This window comes from Pseudophryne corroboree, chromosome 2 (assembly GCF_028390025.1).
Source record: "Pseudophryne corroboree isolate aPseCor3 chromosome 2, aPseCor3.hap2, whole genome shotgun sequence".
NCBI lineage: Eukaryota > Metazoa > Chordata > Amphibia > Anura > Myobatrachidae > Pseudophryne > Pseudophryne corroboree.
Genome location: NC_086445.1, coordinates 647278050 through 647303950, shown reverse-complemented (window position 1 = coordinate 647303950; position 25901 = coordinate 647278050). Strand labels below are relative to the sequence as shown.

General features: G+C 45.7%; 1 protein-coding gene across 4 annotated transcripts in view; it reads right to left on the bottom strand.

Moving 5' to 3' along the window:
• The window catches only part of DCAF6 (DDB1 and CUL4 associated factor 6), a 912707-nt gene that overhangs the window by 132630 nt on the left and 754176 nt on the right, over positions 1-25901 (bottom strand). For all 4 annotated transcript variants that reach the window (XM_063954988.1, XM_063954989.1, XM_063954991.1 and 1 more), the window contains one exon: positions 5284-5422. In XM_063954988.1, coding sequence (XP_063811058.1) covers positions 5284-5422 — 139 coding nt within the window. The remainder of the gene's footprint in view (positions 1-5283; positions 5423-25901) is intronic.

Genomic DNA, 25901 nt, shown 5'->3' with positions numbered 1-25901 from the left:
TGGCAACGTAAATTTTCAAAGCTCTCACAACATCAAGAGACTTTGGAACTGCCACATCATCTGTAGCCACAGGTACCACAAAATTTTGGTTAATGTGAAACGAAGAAACCACCTTCGGCAGAAATTGTTGACGAGTCCTCAATTCCGCTCTATCCGAATGGAAGATCAAGTACGGACTCTTGTGAGACAAGACCGCCAACTCTGACACTCGCCTGGCAGACGCCAGAGCCAACAGCATGACTACCTTCCAAGTGAGAAACTTTAACTCAACCTTACGCAAAGGTTCAAACCAGGAAGACATAATAAACTGCAAGACCACTTCAAGATCCCATGGCCCCACAGGGGGCACAAATGGAGGATGGATATGCATCACTCCCTTTACAAAAGTCTGAACCTCTGGAAGGACAGCCAATTCCTTTTGAAAGAAAATAGATAAAGCCAAAATCTGCACTTTGATGGAACCCAATTTCAGGCCTGCATCGACGCCTGCCTGAAAAAATGGAGTAACCGACCCAATTGAAATTCCTCCACAGGAGCAGTTTTCGTCTCACACCACGAAACATACTTTCTCCAAATACGGTGATAATGTTTCGCCGTAACCTCCTTCCTAACCTTAAGGAGAGTGGGAATGACCGCCCCAGGAATACCTTTTCGAGCTAAGATTTGGCGCTCAACTTCCATGCCGTCAAACGCAGCCGCGGTAAGTCCGGAAACACGCATGGTCCCTGCAAAAACAGGTCCTCTCTTAGAGGAAGCGTCCAAGGATCTTCCACAAGTAATTCCTGAAGATCCGGATACCAGGTCCTTCTTGACCAATCTGGAACGACGAGAATCGCCTGAACCCTTGCTCGTTGAATGATTCCCAGCACCATTGGAATGAGAGGAAGCGGAGGGAACACATACACCGACTGAAACACCCACGGAGTCACCAGGGCGTCCACTGCACTGGCTTGGGGTTCCTTGACCTGGAACAATACCGCGGAAGCTTCTTGTTGAGGCGAGACGCCATCATGTCGATCAGCGGGATTCCCCAACGCTTCATCACATCTGCAAATACCTCTTGGTGAAGAGCCCACTCTCCCGGATGGAGATCGTGTCTGCTGAGGAAGTTTGCTTCCCAGTTGTCCATTCCCGGAAGGAAGACTGCTGACAGAGCGCTCACGTGTTGTTCCGCCCAGTGTAGGATTCTTGTGGCTTCCGCCATAGCCGCCATGCTCCTTGTTCCGCCTTGACGGTTTATATGTGCCACCGCTGTTATGTTGTCCGACTGGATCAGGACAGGTCGACCCTGAAGAAGGCTTTTTGCTTGTAGCAGGCCGTTGTAAATGGCTCTTAACTCGAGAACATTTATGTGGAGACAAGATTCCTGGAGCGACCATTTTCCCTGGAAATTTCTTCCTTGGGTGACTGCGCCCCAGCCTCGGAGACTTGCATCTGTTGTCAGTAGGACCCAGTCCTGGATTCCGAACCAGCGCCCTCCTAGGAGGTGAGAACTTTGTAGCCACCACAGGAGAGAAATCCTGGCCCTGGAAGATAAACTTATCTTCCGGTGCATGTGCAGGTGAGACCCGGATCATTTGCTCAACAGATCCCACTGAAACACCCGGGCATGAAACCTGCCAAACGGAATGGCTTTGTACGCCGCAACCATTTTCCCCAGAACCCGAGTACATTGATGAATCGACACACTTGTCGGCCTCAGAAGCTCCCTGACCATCGTCTGTAGTTCCAAAGCTTTGTCTTCCGGAAGAAACACTCTCCGTAACTCTGTATCTAGAATCATGCCCAGAAAAGGCAGCCGAGTGGTCGGAATCAACTGAGACTTTGGCAAATCTAGCACCCAACCGTGTTGTCGCAGAACCGACAGAGACAAATTCACATTTCTCAACAACCGTTCCTTGGACCTCGCCTTTATCAGGAGATCGTCCAAGTACGGGATAATTGTAACCCCTTGCTTGCGAAGGAGAACCATAATTTCTGCCATGACTTTGGTGAAAATCCTCGGGGCCGTGGAAAGCCCAAACGGCAACGTCTGAAATTGGTAATGAGAATCCTGTATCGCAAACCTGAGGAAAGCTTGATGCGGAGGATATATCGGGACGTGTAAGTAGGCATCCTTTATGTCGACTGACGCCATAAAATCCCCCCCTTCTAGGCTGGAAATCACAGCTCAAAGAGATTCCATCTTGAACTTGAAAACTTTCAAGTATGGATTGAGGGATTTTAGGTTCAGAATCGGTCTGACCGAACCGTCCGGTTTCGGTACAACAAAGAGGCTCGAGTAGAACCCCTCCCCCCGTTGGGACGGGGGAACGGGAACAATGACCCTCTGTTGACACAACGTTTGTATTGCTGCCTTTACCACCTCCTTGTCCGCAAGAGACACTGGTAAGGCCGAAATAAAAAATCGGTGAGGGGGCATCTCCTGAAACTCCAGCCTGTATCCCTGAGATACTATATCTAGGACCCAAGGATCTAGGCCTGATTGAACCCAGACCTGACTGAAGATCCGCAGACGGCCCCCACCGGTCCGGACTCCCCCAGGGAAGCCCCAGCGTCATGCGGTGGACTTGGTAGAGGCGGGGGAGGACTTTTGGTCCTGGGCGCCTGATACTGCAGGCGACTTTCTTCCCCTTCCTCTACCCTTTGAAGCGAGGAAGGACAAACCTTTTCCACGCCTGTATTTATTTGGACGAAAGGACTGCATCTGCTGATGTGGTGCCTTTTTCTGCTGCGTGGGAACATAAGGAAGAAAAGATTTAACCGCCATCACGGTAGACACCAGGTCAGCCAAGCTGTCACCAAAAAAGACACTACCTTTGAAGGGGAGAGCTTCCATAGCTTTCTTGGAGTCGGCATCAGCATTCCATTGATGGATCCACAGCGCCCTCCTGGCCGAGATCGCCATGGCATTGGCTCTTGATCCCAAGAGACCAACATCCCTCGCCACATCCTTCAGGTAATCTGCAGCGTCCTTGATATAACCAAGAGTCAAAAGAACATTATCTTTATCAAGGGTATCCATATCAGCAGCTAAATTATCAGCCCATTTAGCAATAGCACTACTCATCCATACCGACGCCACAGCAGGTCTGAGCAATGCACCCGTATTAGCGAAAATGGACTTCAGAGATGTCTCCAGCTTGCGATCCGCCAGCGCCCATATATCCCACCAAACGATATATGTGTAAAGCGCTACTTGTAAATACAATAACTATGCACCAAATATCTGTGCCCCCCCCCCCCCCCCCGATTTGCTCCCTGTTACTTGAAGTGGAGCTTGGAGGTCCCGGGCCAGCGTCTCATGCAGCGGCTGTGGATGAGAGAAAATGGCGCTGGTGAGCTGTGCGGATAAGCCCACGTCCCTTCCCGGCGCGCTTCAGCCCGCTAAAATTCAAACTTGAAATGCTGGTGGGGGTACGGAAAATGGTGCCTGGGCACCGAAAATGCCTTCTGCCAGCCCTGCAAGACCCAGTAACATGCTGCCCAGGGCGCTCCCCCCCAGCGCCCTGCACCCTGTGAGTGCCATTGGTGAAGTGTGTGGGAGCATAGAGCGCAGCGCTACCGCTGCGCTGTACCTCGTTACTGAAGTCTTTTGCCGTCACTGAAGTCTTCGGATCTTCACATACTCACCCGGCTTCTTTCTTCTGGCTTCTGTGAGGGGGTTGACGGCGTGGCTCCGGGAACAAGCAGCTAGGCGAACCAAGTGATCGAACCCTCTGGAGCTAATGGTGTCCAGTAGCCTAAGAAGCAGAGCCCTTAACTAAGTAGAAGTAGGTCTGACTTCTCTCCCCTCAGTCCCTCGATGCAGGGAGCCTGTAGCCAGCAGGTCTCCCTGAAAATAAAAAACCTAACAAAAGTCTTTTCTAGAGAAACTCAGGAGCGCTCCCCTAGTGAGTGTCCAGTCAGTCCTGGGCACAAAGTCTAACTGAGGTCTGGAGGAGGGGCATAGAGGGAGGAGCCAGTTCACACCCAGTCAAAGTCTTTTCAGTGTGCCCAAGCTCCTGCGGATCCCGTCTATACCCCATGGTCCTTTTGGAGTCCCCAGTATCCTCTAGGACGTAAGAGAAAAACAAACAAAAAAAACTGTATTTGCTTCTCGCCCTTTTGGCTAAGACCAGGTGTAGATGCCTATGTACACTGGTGGGCTTAAAAGGAACTCCAGTAGGTGATGAGCAGTAAGCTGGTCCTCTGGCCAAGAGGTCAGCAGCCTGAAGTCCCTTGTGCCACCTGACCCAGGGATGTCTGAAAATGCATTGGTGAAGGACACTTCTGCACTAGTAAGGCAATTTGCACCAATCATTTAATTTTCCAGATGCACTATTAATCCTTTGCCCTGGACTCCTGGCTGAAGCAAACATAATTTAATTGATTTCCCTGGATTCTGGCTGGGATCTGTTTATTTAAAACATTGTTTGCACCTGTCACCTCATCTTTTTGTGTTTTTTTGTGTGAATGTGTCACGTTTGTGGGTGTTTTGGGCGAGACCCTTATGGACTGTTCTCTCCCCTTCTCTCCTGAGGCTCTCACTTTTTGGGGAGAGCTCAAGAATCCAGTCCCAATGGAGAAGCTTCAGCCAACCCTGGGAGAAAGTCTGAATCTGAATCTTGCAGCAAAAGGAAGTCTCAAGCCCCCAGCGCATTTTTTTTTAGGTGATTGAAGCACGCACCTTGACACTCAAAAAGAAAACAAATGGTAGTCAGGTGAAAGTGACATCAGATGCTTATGTGAAATATATACACTGCTGGGAGGCATCATACAGATGCTGTAGAAACATTGCTGTGAGATGATGGATAGCAGAGTTGCTGTGGACAATGCAGTGACAATGCTGTGTGTGAGTGTCATGTGGGGAGTGGGACCACATGTCAACAAACATAACAGGTCTCACAGACACATCAGCCCTCTGATAATCTTCCAAGTGTATGGCCAATCCACCCCTGTTGTTCTGCGTAGTGTTTTGGAGTAACCCACCGTTCAAAGGCAGATCTATTTAGTTCTCTTCAGAAGCAATTTAGATCATTTTTATCAACACTATTTTCAGTAATCCCTGATTTCTATTGTGGTCTATGTAAAGCATACAATGTTTTAACTGATGGTATAACATGCAATGTCCTGTTCATTTTGCCATTAGTAAATTGATGGGATATCTTAGATAATCATCAAATAGCTCAAATTGATCTTTAGTAAATTTACCCCATAGCATTTTTTCACCTACATACAATGTTGGCATTTCAGCCCAAACTAAGTAACTTTTTTGTTCCGAAAACATTTTTACTTTCCTACCATAGTACGTGAATTGCGATGTCCCTTGAATATGACCTTTGGAGAAGGCTGACGGACATTCTTCAATTCGAGTTCTTCCAATTCCTTTTTTTCTTTTCTTCTTCTAAATAGCTCTTGGATACGAGCTGCAGCAGATCTCCTAAAATATGTAAGTATGAGAATAATTCAGAATGCTGCTTGGGTCCATGCACTAAGTGGAATATTAGGCTGCACCACTGATGAGCTTGCATAATATGTTATAGTGAATATATTTTCCTATCTGGACTCAGTGAAAGTTGGACACAAACAGCTGACAGATGCTCACTCTATCATACACATAGGGCCTAATTCAGACCTGATCACACCTCTGTGAATTTATAGAGGTTTGCAATCAGATAGTTGCTGCCCCGTGCAAGTCTGCATACGCCGTGCAAAAAGCTTTGCAAATTCCTGTTAGCTGCAAATCTGTTTGCAACTCACTCACCATCAAATGATTTTTCCAGTCTGTGCGTAGCCCAGGACTTACTCCAACAGTGCGAAGAAAACAGTCTGATCGGGCCGGAGCTGACATCATATACCCTCCCTGAAAATGGTTGGGAACACCTGTGTTTTTAGTGACACTCCCAAAAAATGGGCAATTACCACCCCCAAATGTTTCCTTCCTGTCAATCAATCTGCGTATGTCTAGCGATCAAAAAAGAGGCAGAATTGTTTTGCAGTTAGGCCTTGCACCAGCACATTACGATCCGTATGCATGTGCAGTTGTTCGATAATCGGGCGCTTTGTGATTTTGCACAACAGCAATCAGGTCTGAATTAGGCTCATAACCAGCATTATCTTTACACGTTTGAGACCATTACACACAACTCCCAGTAGGATTCTTATATTTGGCGTGCGCTCTCCTCCAGCATGATAATACTTTTCCATGAAATTCACCTAGTAACAGGGATTGCCCAGCAGCTAATTGAACAGTAGAAATGTGCCCTTTTATCTTTGCAAGAGGTCTGTCCCATTCAGTCTCTCATTTAGTGTTCTATACAGCACTGCAAGACACTAAACAGCAGAAGTGAGGAGAATTCAATACCTCTGATGGTATTTATTCTCCATCATTTGCACAAGCAGTTATATAGATATACATATGTATAGTATATAGACCTTGCCTGGATATGTGAAATCTGTGATATACTTGTATTGTAATATGTGCTACTTTCTATGAACACAACTGTTGGATTCAATGAAGGAAGATGCATTATTTGTATTCTTCATTACTGTTTAATATTTGATATACCATGTTTCGTAGAAAGTGTAATATTATGCTGCATCGCTGATGAGCAAATGCTTCAAGCTAAAGTGAACGTAAGTGGTAGTTTATGAGATACAATGATGGTGGCTTGAAACTTAAACATAATTAATTTTGTACGTAAAGTATCAGTTTTTTAACTCTGGACTGCAAATTGAGGGGATGATTCAGGTAGCATCGCAAACGCGAGGCAACTGCAAAATCAGCTACGGGACCCGCACGCACATGCACAGGTTCCGTTCTGCTCATGCACCCGCATTTAATGACAGGTGATAGACAGGCAGAGGCATTCGCGAGGCAGTAACGCTCTATTTTCTAGGCAGAAACAGAGCATTGCGTGGGCAGTGCTTAATTAATGGTGGCGCAAATGGGTGGCTTGTCGTTGCTGTATTTGGGGTGGCTGTGTGTCGCTCCGAACTAAAATATGACGGCGGGTCTCCTGCCGTCGCAGCTAGGTTTTGCCCGCAGGAGGCATCCACAATTTCAGCAATCATGCTGTAATTGTGGCACAATTGCAATTCCAGCGTGATCGCAGTGGGTGGGCTGCATGCTGGGTGGCCTTGCCATCTGATGGGCGGCCCTCAACATGCGGTTTAAAGGATTGAAAATTCTGCTAAAAAGCAGAATTTGCAATAACCCCCTTAATACTGTGTTTATGAGAAAGAACTCTCAGTGTATGAGTTTAAAAGCACATCATAAGTCAGCTATTTCCCTGAGAATATATATATGACATATTGATGCAATAATATACAAGGGGATTGGTGTATTTATTCATTTTTTTCAGTGCTGGGTTTAATATACATGGCAGTAATATCTGTTAAATTATACTACATTTGTTAACATATATAAATTGCTAAATGTAATAATATTGTATCCTGCTACAAACATGTATACACACATTTTCAGGGATATTACATATTAAAAGTTATGTTTTAAACATTCTGTTCAAATTTTGACAAGAGAGCCTCCAAAAAAGTTTCTTTTTAAAAGTTTTTGCCTCTTAGCAATCACCCAATATAAGTTTGATTACTTAAAAACTAGAAACACCACCAACAGGGTGCTGTATAAAATGAAGGATATACAGCTGTTATGTTTGTTTCAAATAGATATACCATGCTCAATGATTACTTTATGTAGTGTGAATACTATTTCCTTTTTGTAAAATAAAGATTGTAAAGGGGGAAATCAATTAGCAGCATTAATTTACCGCATTGGGAAAAGGGTGGTGGCCTCTTAATTTAATACCTGGGGCTATTTAATTATAGCCCATTTTCCTTGCCACGCAAAATTACCCTGTCAATGCACGTTAACCCATAGAAACTGGGAGGAGTTTGCTGACATATGGGTTAAGACATGTGTGGCACCACAAACAGGCCATTTAAAGCAGATTTTTTTTTTCAAGCCTACTCAGGCTCGAAAATAAAACCTTACTAACTACATCTGGCTCAAACTGAATAGCCCTGCATTGAACTTAATAGATTTGGTAAGAAAAAAAGTTGAGTCCACATCAGTGAACAGTATCAAATAACCAATATCAGACTGTAGTCTATGTTTGTACTTTTACAGTATACAAATGGTGATGCTGCCAGAAATTTTGTTGAAACTACATATACTGTATAAGAGAGAGAAAGAAAACAAAGAGTCTTTCTGAAGCACTCTTTAATGTAAATCAGAAAAATTAATATTGACACAGAAACTCTAACTTTTAATATTGACCCTTAAAAATATATTTAAAGATTTCTATAATTGATTTAAAAATAGTAACATATTGCTCCTAAATATATATTGTGTGTACACAGGTGAATTTGTAGTTATACAGGGGTTCAAATACTCAGAATAAAGGTGAAATTTTTGCGAGCTGTAATATAAAGACTCCTATCAGAAATTAAGGTTAAATCAGGGGTGGGAAACCTTTGACCCTCCAGCTGTTGTTGAAATACAAATCAGCATGCCTTGCTACAGTTTTGCTATTTGGCCATGCTAAAACTGTTGCAGGTTATGCTGGGATGTGTAGTTCAACAACAGCTGGATGGCCGAAGGTTCCCCATCCCTGGGTTAAATGCTTATCATTTGAGTCTAAACATGTAGCAAGATGCTAATCCTCTGTTCTGTGAATCTAATTGCCCTTGTTTCAGTGAGGATTATTGCTTAAATCACATTGGTTAATACAGAATTCTTGCAAATTAGTAGTCAGGTTCTCTCTTTCAAAAATATCTATTTAAAAAATATTTTATGCAAAGATTGAAAAAAATCCTGAGTTGAAAGGACAGTGAGTAGAGTATCAGCTTGAGTATTCTTGACCACCAAATCTACTCCAGAAAAGAGAATAAGGTGTGAATCTGCTGTTGACGTTAGACCCTGAGGAGTCCTTCACTAGAAAAGGTCTACAACACTCAGTATTCCCCAAGTGGTCTCACATCGGGTACTGACTGGGCCCAACACTTTATCGCTTCCAAGATCAGACAAGATTGGGCATTTTCAGTGTGGTATGGTTGTAGATGTTGTGTATCCTCCTCTTATCAGAATAGTTGATGAGAGTTCACGAGTGAAAGCAAATGTGAAGAACAGAAAACCATCAGGGGTGAGGAAGCCCCACTTGTTTGTATTAAGAGAAGGGAGAAAGAAGCAAAGTCTGGGATCTGCTTTTAATGATAGGCAGGGACATACTGAAGTATTGCCGGGCTAAGTATGTCCTCTGGTAAAGTGGTAAATAAAGAAAATGAGTCTAGAATGATGCTAGTTAACAGTGTGTTCAGTACATGACACAATTCTCATACATAATCTAGTCTTAAGATCCGAAAAAAAATCATGTTTGGAAATAATCAAAAAGACAACTGATTGTTTTACATCATACAAAACAAATGCTTTCAAAGTTGCAAGTAATAATGGTAACAGTAATTATGTGGAACAGTCCAACAAGGAGTTTTCAATTTAGATGGAGAAAAATAAACAGAACTAATGTATCAATTGAACCATGCATAAATTGGTAATTATATTTTGAACAATAGAACAGGGTATACTTATATCAAAGAATGGGATTTTAAAGCAGGGCAAGGAGGGTAGTCTGTTCATATACTGGCAGCTTATAGTAGAAAATACAATCACATTAAGGTAAACATATACTGGCAGTTGAAAGTACAATCGCATTGAAGTAAACATTTCAAACATGCCAACATAGCACACATGTTCACATTCTTACACTTCCATACTGATTTGCAATTGCAGAATGTATTACAAGTTATACTACACGGTACCACTATCACTTATTTACTTTTATCTTTATTTGTCCCTATTTTTAGCACTACATTACTTCTTTACTGTTGTACAACTGAAATGAATTTGGCTTGAATCACCCCTTTGTAGTTTACTTATATATTCTCTACTGTTCATACTTTATTTTTTTATCCTACCTAATGGTAAGATAGTTACAAAAATGTTTTTATAATAAAAATCACTTCACGATCTCAATTCTTTCATGCAACTAATACATAACAGGGTATCAATTGTACCCTTTCCTTTAATCTGGCACATTTCCCACAGATCACAAACATCACTTTTTCATCGATATTCACTTTTATATTACTATTTTTATATCCTTATAGTTACATATAAAGTATAGTACTACAACACCTACATCCATTTGAAAATTTCAGACATCTACTGTATATTTATTCTATTAGCATGCCTATTTTTAAACAGTCTGGAAAATTGGGACCATATATGGTACAGTGGACGTCTAAATTTATATATATATTTAGCACTTACGCTCATGCTATCTGAAAAAACAGGAAAAATATTCAGTCTAAACTATATTATCAATCATAGTCCCCTACTTTGCCTTTCTCTTTTTGCTCAGCTCTCTGGAAGCATTAACCATCATTAATTATAGTCTATAAATCGTAAAGACTGTTTGCAAAATAAATTAATTATACATCTACTCTCTTTCTACCTCATTACTTCCTTATGCCCCATCAGGCCCGGCGACAGGAGGGACAAAGAGAACACCCGTATGGGGCCCTGAGGGTCAGAGGGGCCGGCTGGGGATCAGTGACACTTAATACAGTGCTGCAGCTCCTATTACATCTTTTTAAACTGCTCTCCTGTCTGTCGATAATTTAGTAAAATAGCTCATTAAAAGACTTCGGCAGCACCAACCTCCCCCACTTCCGCTTGCCTGTCACTTAGTCCAGTCCGTCCCAGATGATGGAACTATGGGGGTAGTAGCAGGATGGTTATTGTGAACCGGAAGAAAACAACGTGACAGGGCATCAGCTTTAGTATTTTTGGAACCGGGCCTGAAGGTTATAATAAACCTGAAACGAGTAAAAAACAATGCCCAACGTGCCTGCCGAGCATTAAGCCGTTTAGCTGACTCAATATACTGCAGGTTCTTATGGTCAGTAAACACTGTAATAGTATGCCTAGCTCCCTCCAGCCAATGCCTCCACTCCTCGAAAGCCCATTTAACTGCCAGCAATTCCCGATTACCAACGTCATAGTTGGATTCTGCGGAGGAGAATTTCCTGGACATGAAGGCACAAGGGTGTAATTCCTGAGACTCCGAATCTTCCTGAGATAGGATAGCCCCCACTCCAACCTCTGAGGCATCAACCTCGACTATAAAGGGGAGCTCCGGGTTAGGGTGCCTGAGAACAGGAGCCGAGACAAAGGCCTGCTTTAAGGCCCGAAAGGCAGACTCGGCTGCAGGCGACAAATTGGAAGGGTCCGCTCCTTTTTTAGTCAATGCTACTATAGGAGCGACCAAATCAGAAAAGGTATGAATGAACCGCCTATAATAGTTTGCAAACCCTAAAAAGCGCTGAATTGCTTTTAAATTTGTGGGTTGCGCGGCGCGCCCAATTAAGGATGGCCTGGAGTTTTTTCGGTTCCATGAAAAATCCCTGGGGAGAAATAATATACCCCAAGAAGGACACTTCCGTGGGTAATATGTTGTTCCATAGACTCAGAATAAATCAAAATGTCATCTAAATAAACGACAACGAACTTTCCAAGAAAGTCACGAAGAACATCATTGATGAGGTCTTGAAATACCGCAGGACCATTTGACAGCCCAAAGGGCATCACCAGGTATTCATAATGACCCGACTGTGTGCTGAAAGCCGTCTTCCACTCATCCCCAGATCTTATTCGGATGAGATTGTAAGCTCCTCTAAGATCGATTTTTGAGAAGATAACGGCAGAGCGTAACTGATCAAAAAGTACTGAAATCAAAGGCAAAGGGTAGGTGTTTTTAACAGAAATTTTATTCAGAGCCCGAAAATCAATACATGGTCTGAGCGACCCATCTTTTTTCTCAACAAAAAAGAATCCTGCACTCAAAGGAGATTTCGAAGGCCTAATGAAGCCTTTTTTCAGGCTTTCCTGGATATAATTATCCATAGCCGTGGTTTCTGGCCCGGAGAGGGCATATAATCTCCCCTTAGGTAAAGTGGCCCCGGGAACTAAATCTATAGCGCAGTCATAGGACCGATGGGGAGGCAGAACGTCCGCATTACCCTTGGAGAACACATCAGAAAAATCCTGATATTCCAGAGGAATAAGTTCTGGGGTAACTGCCGCAACCCGGTCAGGATGGGAAATACATTCCTTAACACAAAAAGGACCCCATTGGGAAATCTCCCCAGACCGCCAATCTATGGTGGGATTATGAAAGGCAAGCCAGGGGTGACCCAAAACTACTGGAACTGCCGGACAATGTGTAAGGTAAAATTCTATTTCTTCTGAATGTAGGGCCCCCACTGTCAGCAATACTGGAGGCGTGCGGTGAGTAATAACCCCATTGGAAAGCGGACCCCCATCCAAGCCGTGCATGGTGATACGTCTATCTAAGGGTATGAGTGGAACGCCTAAAGCCTTAGCCCAAGCTAAATCCATAAAATTTCCTGCAGCTCCACTGTCGACGAAGGCCGACACCAACGAACTGAGGCTGCCAAAGGAAATCTTTACCGGAACTAATAGAGAATTATTAGAGGAGATTAACTGCAGACCCAAGTGAACCCCCTCACAATTCACTTGGTCAGAGCGTTTCCCGGCTTGTTCGGGCAGTTACGTGCGATATGTCCCTTACCACCACAATACAAACAAAGACCAGAACTTAACCTTCTGGTTCTTTCCTCTGGGGACAGCCGGGAGAGACCCATTTGCATGGGCTCCTCAACGTCCTCAGGAAAAGTATATACACATGGATTAGGCCTAAAAGTTGTTCCTCTTTCAGCCCTCCACTCTCGGAGACGACGATCAATTTTAATAGCGAGCTCCATGAGTTTGTCTAGAGTCTCAGGAGCGGGGTACTGAAGGAGACTGTCTTTAATCACTTCCGACAGACCGAGGCGAAACTGACTGCGCAGGCCCGGGTCATTCCAGCCACAGTCGTTCGACCAACGGCGAAATTCGGTACAATACACCTCTGCTGGATTTTTGCCTTGCTTAAGGGCATGCAGGTGACTCTCAGCTGATGCTTCTCTATCTGGGTCGTCATATAAGAGGCCTAAGGATTTAAAAAAGGCGTCTACTGATAACAAAGCAGCATCATCCGCTCTTAGCCCAAACGCCCAGGTCTGTGGATCACCCTGAAGTAGAGACATCACAATCCCGACCCGCTGAGACTCAGTACCAGAGGAACGGGGCCTTAAACAAAAATAAAGCTTACAAGCTTCCTTAAAATTAAAAAAATCCTTTCGTTTACCCGAAAAACGGTCAGGTAAATGCATCTTTGGTTCTGGAACCATACTCGGGGAGGCTCGCAAAAGATCTTCCTGCGATCTCACCCGAAGAGTAAGGTCCTGAACCATCTGAGTTCATTCCTGTATTTGGTTAACCAAAAGCTGACTGGGATTTGGCCCCAAACCTGCCGGATTCATGAGGTCGAATTTCTAGGCCCACCAATACAACGGAAAAAATTAAACCCCCTTTTTTTTTTATGTGGGCCGGTGATAATGTTACGATCCTGATGCTCAGGACAGGGGAGATCTCATGTAGTGAGTCCTGAGCACCAAGACGGAATGCTGGGATTGGGAGATGGGAAGGAAATAGCCCCTAGCACCCTACCTCCGTTGTCTTACCCGTTTTATCAATTCACGCCTGAACGACTATGGTTTCTTAGGCCCATGGCAGCCGCGTTTGAAGGGCGGATTAGGTCTGCCCAACTCCGATGCCCCCTCAGGTCTTAAAGAGAGACAAGGCGTGAACTGAGACAGGGTAATAACAAGGGGACTTCTAACTGAAACAACCACGCCAGGGGCTATAAACTACCTAAAAACTAAACGTATGTGCGGCACGCCGCCAAAGGAAAAGAACTACAAAGAAACCACTGTCCACTCCCCTACGCGGCACCGCTGAGTTCCGGGGAGGACAGTGAAAGCGGAAACCTCCGCAAATGCACCAATTCACAGTAAAGTAAACACTAAGCGGCATAGGCCGCAACACGCGGCAGAAGCCGCTACTCACGAAACCGGGCGAGAACCCCAGATGACAAACAGGTTCGCAAGGACTAAGAAGGATTCCCAGGACCGGCTTCGGACCTCCAAAGTACCAAAGGGCAGGGAGCAAGATCCACCAAACACGGCTGACAGGAACAGAGTTCTGCAAGGCAGGAACAGCATACAAGAAGCTATCACCGGCGGGGCTGCAGTGTGCTGGCTCACATAAAAAGGCCCTGCTGGCCAATAACAGGAGGGCCAGCAGGACCAGCCCCCAGACCCTAATTACTAGTTGCCGTGCAGCTGCCCTGCTGCACGAGCAACCTAATTAACTATTCTTAGCAACGGGGAACGCAGTCCACCTGTGGCGTCCCCGTTGCTATGCACCCGGCGGCCCTGCACGCACGGCGTCCTGCGTTGCCAGGGACCCGGCGGCTATCGTTCGCACGGCGTCCTGGCGTTGCTAGGCGCCGTGCAGGGGACAGGGAAGGAGAGAGGCGCGGCGGCCATGACCGCTGCTCAGTCAGGGCACGGCCGAAGACCGCCGCGCCTAACAAGTTCTTACCATAACGTATATTTCTCTGGCTGGGTCCACAGGATTATCCACAGGATAACATTGGGATTCCCAAAGCCATTTTAGTGGTGGGGACGCTCCTGATTGCACAGGAGGACCTTTTGCCCGAAGTCTGCGTCATGAGAGGCAAAAGTTTCCAAGGCATAATGTCTGATGAATGTGTTTATGGAAGACCATGTGGCTGCCCTACATATCTGTTCTGCTGAAGCACCCTGCTGTGCTGCCCATGAAGGACCTACCTTACGTGTAGAGTGTGCAGAGACATTAGTCGGAATAGGGAGATCTGCATGAGAAAAAGCTTCTGATATTACCATTCGGAGTCATCTCACCAGCGTCTGTTTACTAGCAGGCCAACCTCTCCTATGGAATCCGTAGAGGAAGAAGAGAGAATCTGTTTTCCTGATGGCACTAGTACGATCTATGTAGATTCTTAAAGCCCGGACCACGTCCAGCGACGCTTCTCCCGCAGATAGTCCCGATATCTAAAAAGCTGGGGCTACAATTTCTTCATTCAGGTGAAACTTTGATACCACCTTTGGAAGATAGCTAGATCTCGTTCTGAGAACTGCTCTGTCTGGAAAAAAACTTAGGAAAGGAGACTTGCATGATAATGCTCCTAAATCTGACACTCTTCTGGCTGACGCCATTGCCAGTAAAAAAATAACTTTAACCGTTAACCACTTAAGATCTGCTCTCTCAAGTGGTTCAAACAAAGGACCCTGGAGAAATTTAAGAACTAAATTCAAATCCCAGGGAGCTGCAGGAAGAACAAATGGAGGTTGAATATGTACTACTCCTTGGAAAAATGTACGTACATCCTGTAAATCAGCAATCTTCTGCTGAAACTATACAGTCAACGCCGAGACTTGCACCCTCAAGAAAGCAACTTTCAACCCTTTATCCAATCCTGCCTGAAGGAAATCCAAAATCCTAGCTACTTTAAAAGATCTCGGATTGTAATTTTTTTCCAATACACCAGTGAATATAGGCTTGCCATATTCTATGATACACACGGGCCGAAGAAGGCTTTCTTGCTCTAAGCATGGTTTGGATTACTTGTTTCAAAAAACCTTTAGCCTCTAAGATGGAGGTTTCAGCAGCCACGCCGTCAAAGATAGGCGATACAGATGACTGTGAAAACAAGGACTGCATTAACAGATCTGGACGGTGAGGGAGCAGTATCGGTGCTGCCACGGACATTCTCAACAGATCTGTGTACCAATGCCTTCTTGGCCAAGCTGGAGCTATTAGAATAATTGCTCCTTTTGCCTGTTTTATCTTTCTCACAACTATGGGTAACAGAGATATCGGAGGGAACAGATATGCCAGCTGAAACCTCCATTCTACTGACAGTGCGTCTACCAGGACCGCTCCTGGGTCCTTTGTTCTTGATCCGTACCTCGGAACTTTGTTGTTTAGACGAGACGCCATAAGGTCCATCTCCGGTAGACCCCATCTGTTCCCCAGTGTCTGAAACACTTCTTCGGTTTCCTGAATGGTGTGCCGACTGAGAAAATCCGCTTCCCAATTTAGTACACCCGGGACAAATACTGCTGACAATGCCGGAAGATGGAGTTCCGCCCATTTTAGAATGGGAGTTACTTCCTCCATCAGACTCTTGCTGTGAGTTCTTCCTTGATGATTGAGGTATGCTACTGCCGTCGCATTGTCTGAGCGGATCTGGACTGGTCTTCCTTGTAGATTGTCCTTTGCAGCAAACCTCAGTGTCCACTTTAACAGCAGCGGCAGTCAGCGTGATAGCGGTCACAGAAGATCTCTGCTCTCCGTAGCACAGCCTGTTAGCTGAGGAAGCCGCCGAAGCCAGAGGGTAGGCGGAGAAACGCGTTTGGGACACTCTCTGTGGATAAAACCACATCACGAACTGCTGCTGCTGCCGCAGCTAACAGAAGTGCCCGGATCAGCACAGGCTGTGCTACGGAGAGCAGAGATCTTCTGTGACCGCTATCACGCTAACTGCCGCGGTTGCGGCTGTTAAAGTGGACACTGAGGTTTGCTGCACTGAGGAGGTAAACCCATTACTGGAGAGGGGGACCAAAACCCCATTCACTATTGCCCCTTGCGGGAGAGGCTGCTACATTCTTAAGTGCCGGGAGGAGAGGTACTAAATAGAGTACATAGTATATTGTACTCGTGAAGTGTGGATTTTTGGTTATTGACTCCTACATCCATCTTATACTTGGCATAATAGCCGATTACAATTAAAATAGTGATACATGTTTAACAGCATTAAGCTTGGTAAGATTTATGGACGGTAATAATTAATGACATATTGTTAGGGTCTCCTGCCCTGTGCTGCCACGTCGTCATGGCAACCGGGAGACAAGTGCTAGCGGAGTAACCTGAGCGCAGCTGATACTCCGGTTCGGGTCTTTTGCTGTGCAGTGGTTATAGGCTCTGTGCACGGCAGGGGATCCGGTGCTGGTTTTTGTGCTCACAGTCTGTGAGGTCTGAGTGGGGCGTGGACAGCACCTGCTTTATAAGGCCTCTTCTCAGGGTAAGCAGATGCTGCTGAATCTTTGTTGGTTAGTCAGTTCCTGAAAGTTAACCAGTGCTGTGTAGCTTTGTATTTGTTTGTTGCTTACTGCAAATAGGCCTGGGGATTTGGTATTACACTCTGCCAATCCAGACCTAGCAGTAAGACTGGAGTCAGTCGTTTAGCTTGCTGGGGTTCTGTTACTACTCTGTGAACTTAGCAAGTTTGCGGCTGTATTCTAAGACTTGCCTGTCTAATCCTGTCTCACTGTGCTAGGTGTCAGGGGTCAGTTTAGTGGCAGTAAGCTGAACCTGTGCACTGTAAGTGAGAATTAGGATTGTGGAGACTCTCCTTGTGTCTATCATTCCATCTCTGACCAAGGAGTTTACTGCCACACCCGTTGGTAACCCTTTAGGGTTTTGCTGTTGCCCTTAGCAACAGCATTTCGGGTGCTCTACGTATTAAAACACAACATCTTGCTTTTCCCATCTGAGCAGTTCTAATACAAGGGAGATACCCAGTTCCTTAGCCTCTGGGCTTCTCTGTTCACCTTGTGTGTATTTTGTTACCCTATCACCTTCTGTGTACGTTATGTCATATTACCCAGTCTGTCTGTGAGTCCATTTGTTTTGCATAACAGTTCAAACACCAGTACATTCCTGCAGGCACTGGAGTGCATAACAGTTCTGACACCAGTACTTTCCTGCAGGCACTGGTGTGCATAACATATTCAGCAGCCTAATACTCCTGTTGAAATTTTGTGGGAATATGGAGCATACCCCTCAAAATACGTTGCAACAGGTGGTCGATCAGGTGCAGGTCCTTACTCGACAATTTAATGATTTGTCCATTAAAATGCACACCTCCCAGGCTGCTGGCGGAGCTCCCGCAGCAGCAGCACCTGCAGGGGTTAAGGAGCCGAAAGTAAATCTCCCGGATCGTTTTTCTGGAGATCACTCGCAGTTCTTTTGTTTCAAGGAGAGCTGCAAGCTATACTTCCGGCTTAGGCCTCAGTCTTCTGGGTCGGAGATTCAGCGGGTGGGCATAGTGATTTCCTTGCTACAAGGAGACCCACAGGTCTGGGCATATGGGTTGCAGCCTGACTGTCCGTCGCTTAAAAGTGTTGATGCTTTTTTTACGGCACTGGGCATGTTGTATGATGACCCTGACAAGACGGCCTCAGCCGAGGCTCAGATTTCGATCCTTAAGCAAGGGCGAAGGCCAGTTGAGGTTTACTGTACGGAGTTTCGGAGGTTGGCCCATGATACCCAGTGGAATGACCCAGCCCTGAGACACCAGTACCGAAGAGGTCTTTCTAACCAGATAAAGGACCAACTGGTACAATATCCCTTGCCTGATAGCTTGGATCAGCTCATGCAGTTATCCATCCGGGTGGATAGACGGCTGAGAGAGCGTAGGCTTGAAAGGGAGACTGAGATTTCCTTCCTTCCCAAGGGAACCTCAGACTCTGAGGAATTTTCCGAGGAGCCTATGCAGATTGGGGCTACCCGCCTCTCCTCGCGTGAGAAGACGCGGAGGAGACAGCAGGGGTTGTGTTGGTACTGTGGGAATAAAGGTCATGTGGTAGTATCATGCCCAGAAAAGCCGGAAAACTTCAGGGCCTGAGGGTGATGGGAAATATCCTGTCAGGCCAGAAGTCAGAATTTCCCAAGAAGACTTTTATCATTCCGGTGACCTTGAAGATCCTCGGTCAAACTGTCAAGACTGAGGCCTTTGTGGACAGTGGGGCCGACGGGGTTTTTATGGACCGCCAATTCGCCCTGAAACACTCTGTTCCCTTAGTACCCTTGGCATCGGAAATTGAGATTTGTGGGTTAAACGGGGAACCATTATCCCAAGGTAAAATTACCTCTTGCACTAGCCAGATTTCTTTGTTTATTGGAGCCACACACTCTGAAAAATTGTCCTTTTATGTGACTGTCTGTACTTTTGCCCCATTGGTGTTGGGGTTACCCTGGTTAAGGGCCCACAATCCTCAATTTGACTGGGTCTCTGGGGAGATTCTTAGTTGGGGTACTGATTGTTTCAGGAGTTGCTTGAGCCTTCCAGTCAGGCTCTCGCAGCTAAGTTTGCCAGGATTGCCAGGGTGTTATGCAGATTATGCGGACGTGTTCTCCAAAAAAGTTGCAGAGGTACTACCTCCCCATCGCCCCTATGACTGTGCCATTGATTTGTTGCCAAATGCTAAGCTTCCCAAGAGCAGGTTGTACTCCCTGTCACGTCCTGAGACTCAGGCTATGGCAGAGTACATTCAGGAGAACTTGGCTAAGGGATTTATCAGACCTTCACAGTCTCCAGTTGGGTCGGGGTTCTTCTTCGTGGGTAAAAAGGACGGTTCGTTGCGACCCTGCATCGTCTTCAGGGAATTGAACCGTATCACGATTAAAAACTCATACCCACTGCCTCTCATTTCGGTCTTGTTTGACCAGCTTCGTACTGCCACCATTTTTTCTAAGATTGACCTACACGGTGCGTACAATCTAATCCGAATAAGAGAGGGGGATGAATGGAAGACTGCCTTTAATACCCACTCAGGGCATTATGAATATTTGGTGATGCATTTTGGGCTCTGTAATGCCCCGGCAGTCTTCCAGGATTTCATGAATGATGTGCTCAGGGAATATTTGGATAGATTCTTAGTTGTATACTTAGATGACATCCTAATCTTCTCCCATTCCCTGGAGGAACATCGGAAGCATGTACGCTTAGTCCTCCAGAAACTCAGAGACCACCGGCTTGGGGCGAAGCTGGAGAAGTGCGAATTTGAAGTTCAGCAAATCGCATTTCTAGGATATATTATCTCCCCAGAAGGTTTCCAAATAGATGGTTCCAAGGTACAGGCAGTCCTGGATTTGGTGCAGCCCACTAGTTTGAAGGCGCTTCAGCGTTTCCTGGGCTTTGCGAATTTTTATAGACGATTTATCGCTGGATTTTCGTCTATAGTGGTGGCACTCACTAAGAAAGGGGCCGATGTTGCTCACTGGTCTTGTGAGGCTAAAGCGGCTTTTGCCCGTCTCAAAAGGGCATTTGTTTCGGCCAAGGTGCTGCGACACCCAGATCCAGAGCGTCCTTTTGTGGTGGAGGTGGATGCCTCTGAGATGGGTATTGGGGCAGTGCTTTCTCAGATGGGAGTGTCTGATAATCGCCTTCATCCCTGTGCTTACTTTTCCTGTAAATTTTCGCCTGCCGAGATGAATTATGACGTGGGTAACCGGGAATTGTTGGCTATTAAGGATGCACTCGAGGAGTGGAGACACTGGCTTGAGGGGGCTAAGTTTGTGGTCTCAATTCTCACTGACCATAAGAATCTGGCATATTTAGAGTCAGCAAAGCGTCTCAATGCCAGGCAGGCACGATGGGCTTTGTTTTTTGCTCGCTTTAATTTTTTGATAACATATCGCCCTGGGTCAAAAAACATCAAGGCTGATGCGCTCTCGCAGAGTTTTGCTCCAATCCAGGAGACCACCGAGGAGCCGTTGCCCATTGTTTCCCCATCATGTATTAAAGTGGGCATTACCCAGGACCTCTTATCATTAGTCCTTAGAGCACAGGAGCAGGCTCCTCCAGACCTTCCGGTAGGTCTTTTGTTTGTGCCTCCTAGGTTAAGACAGCGAGTGTTCCTGGAATTCCATGCCAAGATGTCGGCAGGTCACCCGGGTATTGCCAGAACTCGGGAGTTGCTATCTAGGGCGGTGTGGTGGCCCTCGGTGGCTAAGGATGTGGATCAGTGGGTTCGGGCATGTGACATCTGTGCCCGAAATAAGACTCCTAGAGGGGTTCCTGTTGGCCCATTACATCCACTCTCTATCCCATCTAAGCCATGGACCCACATTTCAATGGATTTTGTGGTGGACTTGCCCAAATCCTCGGGGATGACAGCCATCTGGGTTGTCGTTGACAGGTTTTCGAAGATGGCGCACTTCGTTCCACTGGTTGGGCTGCCATCGGCCAGACGCCTGTCTGAATTATTTATGCTGCATGTTGTGCGTCTCCACGGGTTGCCACTTGATGTGGTCTCTGACCGCGGATCCCAGTTTGTGGCCAAATTCTGGAGGGCATTTTGTTCCGATCTCCAGATTTCTGTCAGCTTGTCGTCAGGCTACCATCCGCAGTCTAATGGGCAGACTGAAAGGGTGAACCAGTCCTTGGAGCAGTTCCTCAGGTGTTATGTCTCCAAGTGTCAGACTGACTGGGTTGCTCATCTGTCCATGGCGGAGTTTGCCTATAACAACGCGGCTCACTCTGCTACAGGGATCTCTCCCTTCCTTTGTGTGTATGGGCATCATCCTAAGGCCAATTCTTTTGACCCCCTGGACTCCACGCCTGGTGGTTCCTCTGTGGTTTCGGTCCTTAGAGGTATTTGGCGGAAAGTGAAGAAAGCCCTTGTGTCTGTGTCATTAGTGACCAAAAGGGTTTTTGATAAGCGGAAAAGACCCTGCAGCTTCAAATTAGGAGACTTCGTCTGGTTGTCTACCAAGAATTTGAAGTTGAGACAGCCATCTCATAAGTTAGGCCCCCGGTTCATCGGCCCTTATAAGATCACCAGGGTTATCAATCCGGTGGCATTTCAGTTAGATCTGCCCCGTTCTTTGGGTATCAATAAAACATTTCATTGTTCCCTTTTAAAACGGGCGATTAGTAATCCTTCTTCCAGTGGAAGACCTTCCCCTCTTCTGATACATGGCCAGAGGGAGTTTGTTGTTGAAAGGATTCTTGACTCCAAGGTGGTTCGGGGTCGGCTGTCAATTTTGGTGCACTGGAAGGGGTATGGCCCAGAGGAGCGGTCGTGGGTGCGCAGTTGTGATCTTCATGCCCCCAGACTGATACGCTCTTTCTTCTCGCAGTTCCCCGATAAACCCGGTGGTAGGGGTTCTTTGACCCCTCGTCAGAGGGGGGGTACTGTTAGGGTCTCCTGCCCTGTGCTGCCACGTCGTCATGGCAACCGGGAGACAAGTGCTAGCGGAGTAACCTGAGCGCAGCTGATACTCCGGTTCGGGTCTTTTGCTGTGCAGTGGTTATAGGCTCTGTGCACGGCAGGGGATCCGGTGCTGGTTTTTGTGCTCACAGTCTGTGAGGTCTGAGTGGGGCGTGGACAGCACCTGCTTTATAAGGCCTTTTCTCAGGGTAAGCAGATGCTGCTGAATCTTTGTTGGTTAGTCAGTTCCTGAAAGATAACCAGTGCTGTGTAGCTTTGTATTTGTTTGTTGCTTACTGCAAATAGGCCTGGGGATTTGGTATTACACTCTGCCAATCCAGACCTAGCAGTAAGACTGGAGTCAGTCGTTTAGCTTGCTGGGGTTCTGTTACTACTCTGTGAACTTAGCAAGTTTGCGGCTGTATTCTAAGACTTGCCTGTCTAATCCTGTCTCACTGTGCTAGGTGTCAGGGGTCAGTTTAGTGGCAGTAAGCTGAACCTGTGCACTGCAAGGGAGAATTAGGATTGTGGAGACTCTCCTTGTGTCTATCATTCCATCTCTGACCAAGGAGTTTACTGCCACACCCGTTGGTAACCCTTTAGGGTTTTGCTGTTGCCCTTAGCAACAGCATTTCGGGTGCTCTACGTATTAAAACACAACATCTTGCTTTTCCCATCTGAGCAGTTCTAATACAAGGGAGATACCCAGTTCCTTAGCCTCTGGGCTTCTCTGTTCACCTTGTGTGTATTTTGTTACCCTATCACCTTCTGTGTACGTTATGTCATATTACCCAGTCTGTCTGTGAGTCCATTTGTTTTGCATAACAGTTCAAACACCAGTACATTCCTGCAGGCACTGGAGTGCATAACAGTTCTGACACCAGTACTTTCCTGCAGGCACTGGTGTGCATAACACATATGGACGGTAATATATATGACGGTAATAATTAATAGAAGTTCATCTACCATATGACTTTAAGTACCAACGGCTGATTTTCAACTAACAGCTGCATCATTAATTACGATTATAGTGCACTAACAAAACAGTCTGTTTGAACGAATTGATATAACTATTTGGTTGTAAATCATATATGCCTGACTAACATCTGCATGTGGAGCTTTGAAACAACCTACCTGCTTACTAATCACGCATACCATGCTACGCTAAGAGGATAGAAAATCTCACTCCAGAGCATCATTAAAAGATTTATAGACTTAAATAGAGCTATAAGATTTTTTGCCATTTTAGCTGGATATAATTGGATGATTTTTTCTGTATGTGGAATTGTTCTTAATATAGTATATATTTTAGATTTATTGATACTGGCCGGTGTCATAGTGTGTTGTATTTTTATGTACTCTGTACAAAATATAAAGTAAAAGTATTTTTATATACAACGTGAAAGAGCGCTGTCTCATTTCTTGTTTGGTTAACTTATACATAAGTAGGAAAATTGTACTTCTGTTTTAACTGGCTCTTTTTTTCAACATAACATGCAGAAAACACAGTAATATACAGGTCTCATATGCAATAGGTACTAAAAATTAACAATGCATACTAAATAGTAGAAGGAATTTTTAGTACTGTATACCCTGCTCCGGAGAGCGGGATACAGGGAGACTCACCACACTTCCATATCCAAGCAAATACGCTCGTAAGACGCTGAGTGGATTCAGACGCTACTGGTGTACACTGCCGCTCTTGGTAACTGATAACGGACACGGACGCTCACCAACGGACACGGACGCTGAGCGACTTCCACGTGTATGCAGACGCTAAGGCCTGCGACTCGGTCTGGCGGGTTTTATCTCCAGTGTACACAACCGCAGCGTCTAAGCTGCGACCGAGTACCCACGTGGTAGCGTCTGAGCCGGAAGTGAGGTCATTCAGTTCATGAAACGAGAGACACGCGGGAACTGGCCATGAACTCGGAGGAGGAACAGCCAGGAGAGCGTCTGAATCCCCCCGTTGACTTAAACTCCCAGGATCGCGGCCTCTACCTAGTCCTGGCACCTATGATCCCCGGAGCGTAGCGCTGTCACACTCGAGATGATCGGCGCATCAACACACTGTTTGTAGTCTCCACCAAATCAGTGTAGCTGTGTCCTGACCCCTCTTGTAAGAGGAAGTCCATAGACTCACCGTCTCCCCATGCTCCGGCCACAGCCTGGTTACGTCTGCTGGACCTGATAGAACATCCGACACAGACGCCCGTCGAGACAGCACTGATACCCGAAGGTAAGCGTTGTTGCGACCCGGTGGGGAGTTGTTGGAGCAACTATTTCTAATATGCGTTTAAGACGCTGTTAAGAGAAGTTGCTCTAAAAAAAACATTATAGTAAGTCTATAAAAATAAAGTAATGTAAACTTGAGGCTGCTTTCACAGCAGCCCTGTGACCATGCGGCTTCCTGCCGCACCAAGCAAAAAACTTATCTGACTGAGTCAGTGGGCGGGACTATATAGTGGAGGCCCCAATGCATCCTGGGAGGCCAGAAAGCGCGTGACCGTGTTGGTGCCATTTTCACTGTCGCGCGACAATATCCCAATGTTATCCTGTGGATAATCCTGTGGACCCAGCCAGAGAAAAAAAACCTCCATATTGTATATGGAAAAGGGAGAAATGAGAGATTATTCCCGTAAGGGTTAATGCTCACCCCTGTACTGTTGTACAGGTTGAGTATCCCATATCCAAATATTCCGAAATACGGAATATTCCGAAATACAGACTTTTTTGAGTGAGAGTGAGATAGTGAAACCTTTGTTTTTTGATGGCTCAATGTACACAAACTTTGTTTAATACACAAAGTTATTAAAAATATTGTATTAAATGACTTTCAGGCTGTGTGTATAAGGTGTATATGAAACATAAATGAATTGTGTGAATGTATACACACTTTGTTTAATGCACAAAGTTATAAAAAATATTGTATTAAATGACCTTCAGGCTGTGTATATAAGGTGTATATGAAACATAAATGCATTCTGTGCTTAGATTTAGGTCCCATCACCATGATATCTCATTATAGTATGCGATTATTCCAAAATCCCATATCCAAAATACCTCTGGTCCCAAGCATTTTGGATAAGGGAGACTCAACCTGTATTAGAACTAGAGATGTGCGGTGGGCACTTTTCGTGTTTTGGATCTGGATCCCCGCTTGTGTTTTGGATCTGTATTGGTTTTGGTTAATTTTGGAAAAAAAACCTCAAAAACAGCTAAAATCACAGAATTCGGGGGCAGTTTTGATCCTACGGTATTAGTAACCTCAATAACATTAATTTCCACTAATTTGCAGTCTAACACGTCACAATATTGTTTTTACACCAAAAGGTTGCACAGAGGTCACTGGTGGGCGACACAAGTGGGCGGCACAAACACCTGGCCCATCTAGGAATGACACTGCAGTGGTAGACAGGATGGCAGTTTTAAAAACTAGACGCCAAACAGCACATGATGCAAAGAAAAAAAGAGGTACACCGAGGTTGCTTAATGACTAAGCTAAGCGACACAAGTGTGCGGCACAAACACCTGACCCATCTAGGAGTGGCACTGCAGTGTCGGATAGGATGGCACTTTTAAAAACTAGGCCCAAAACAGCACAGGATGCAAAGAAATAAAGAGGTGTGATGAGGTAGCTGGATGACTGAGGTAAGTGACACAAGTGTGCAGCACAAACACCTGGCCCATCTAGGAGTGGCACTGCAGTGGCAGACAGGATGGCAGTTTTAAAAAATAGGCCTCAAACAGCACATGATGCAAAGATAAAAAGAGGTGCAATGCGGTAGCTGCATGATTAAGCTAAGCGACACAAGTGTGCGGCACAAACACCTGGCACATCTAGGAGTGGCACGCAGTGGCTAAATGTCGAAAGTGGCTCGCAATTTTTCGGGCCA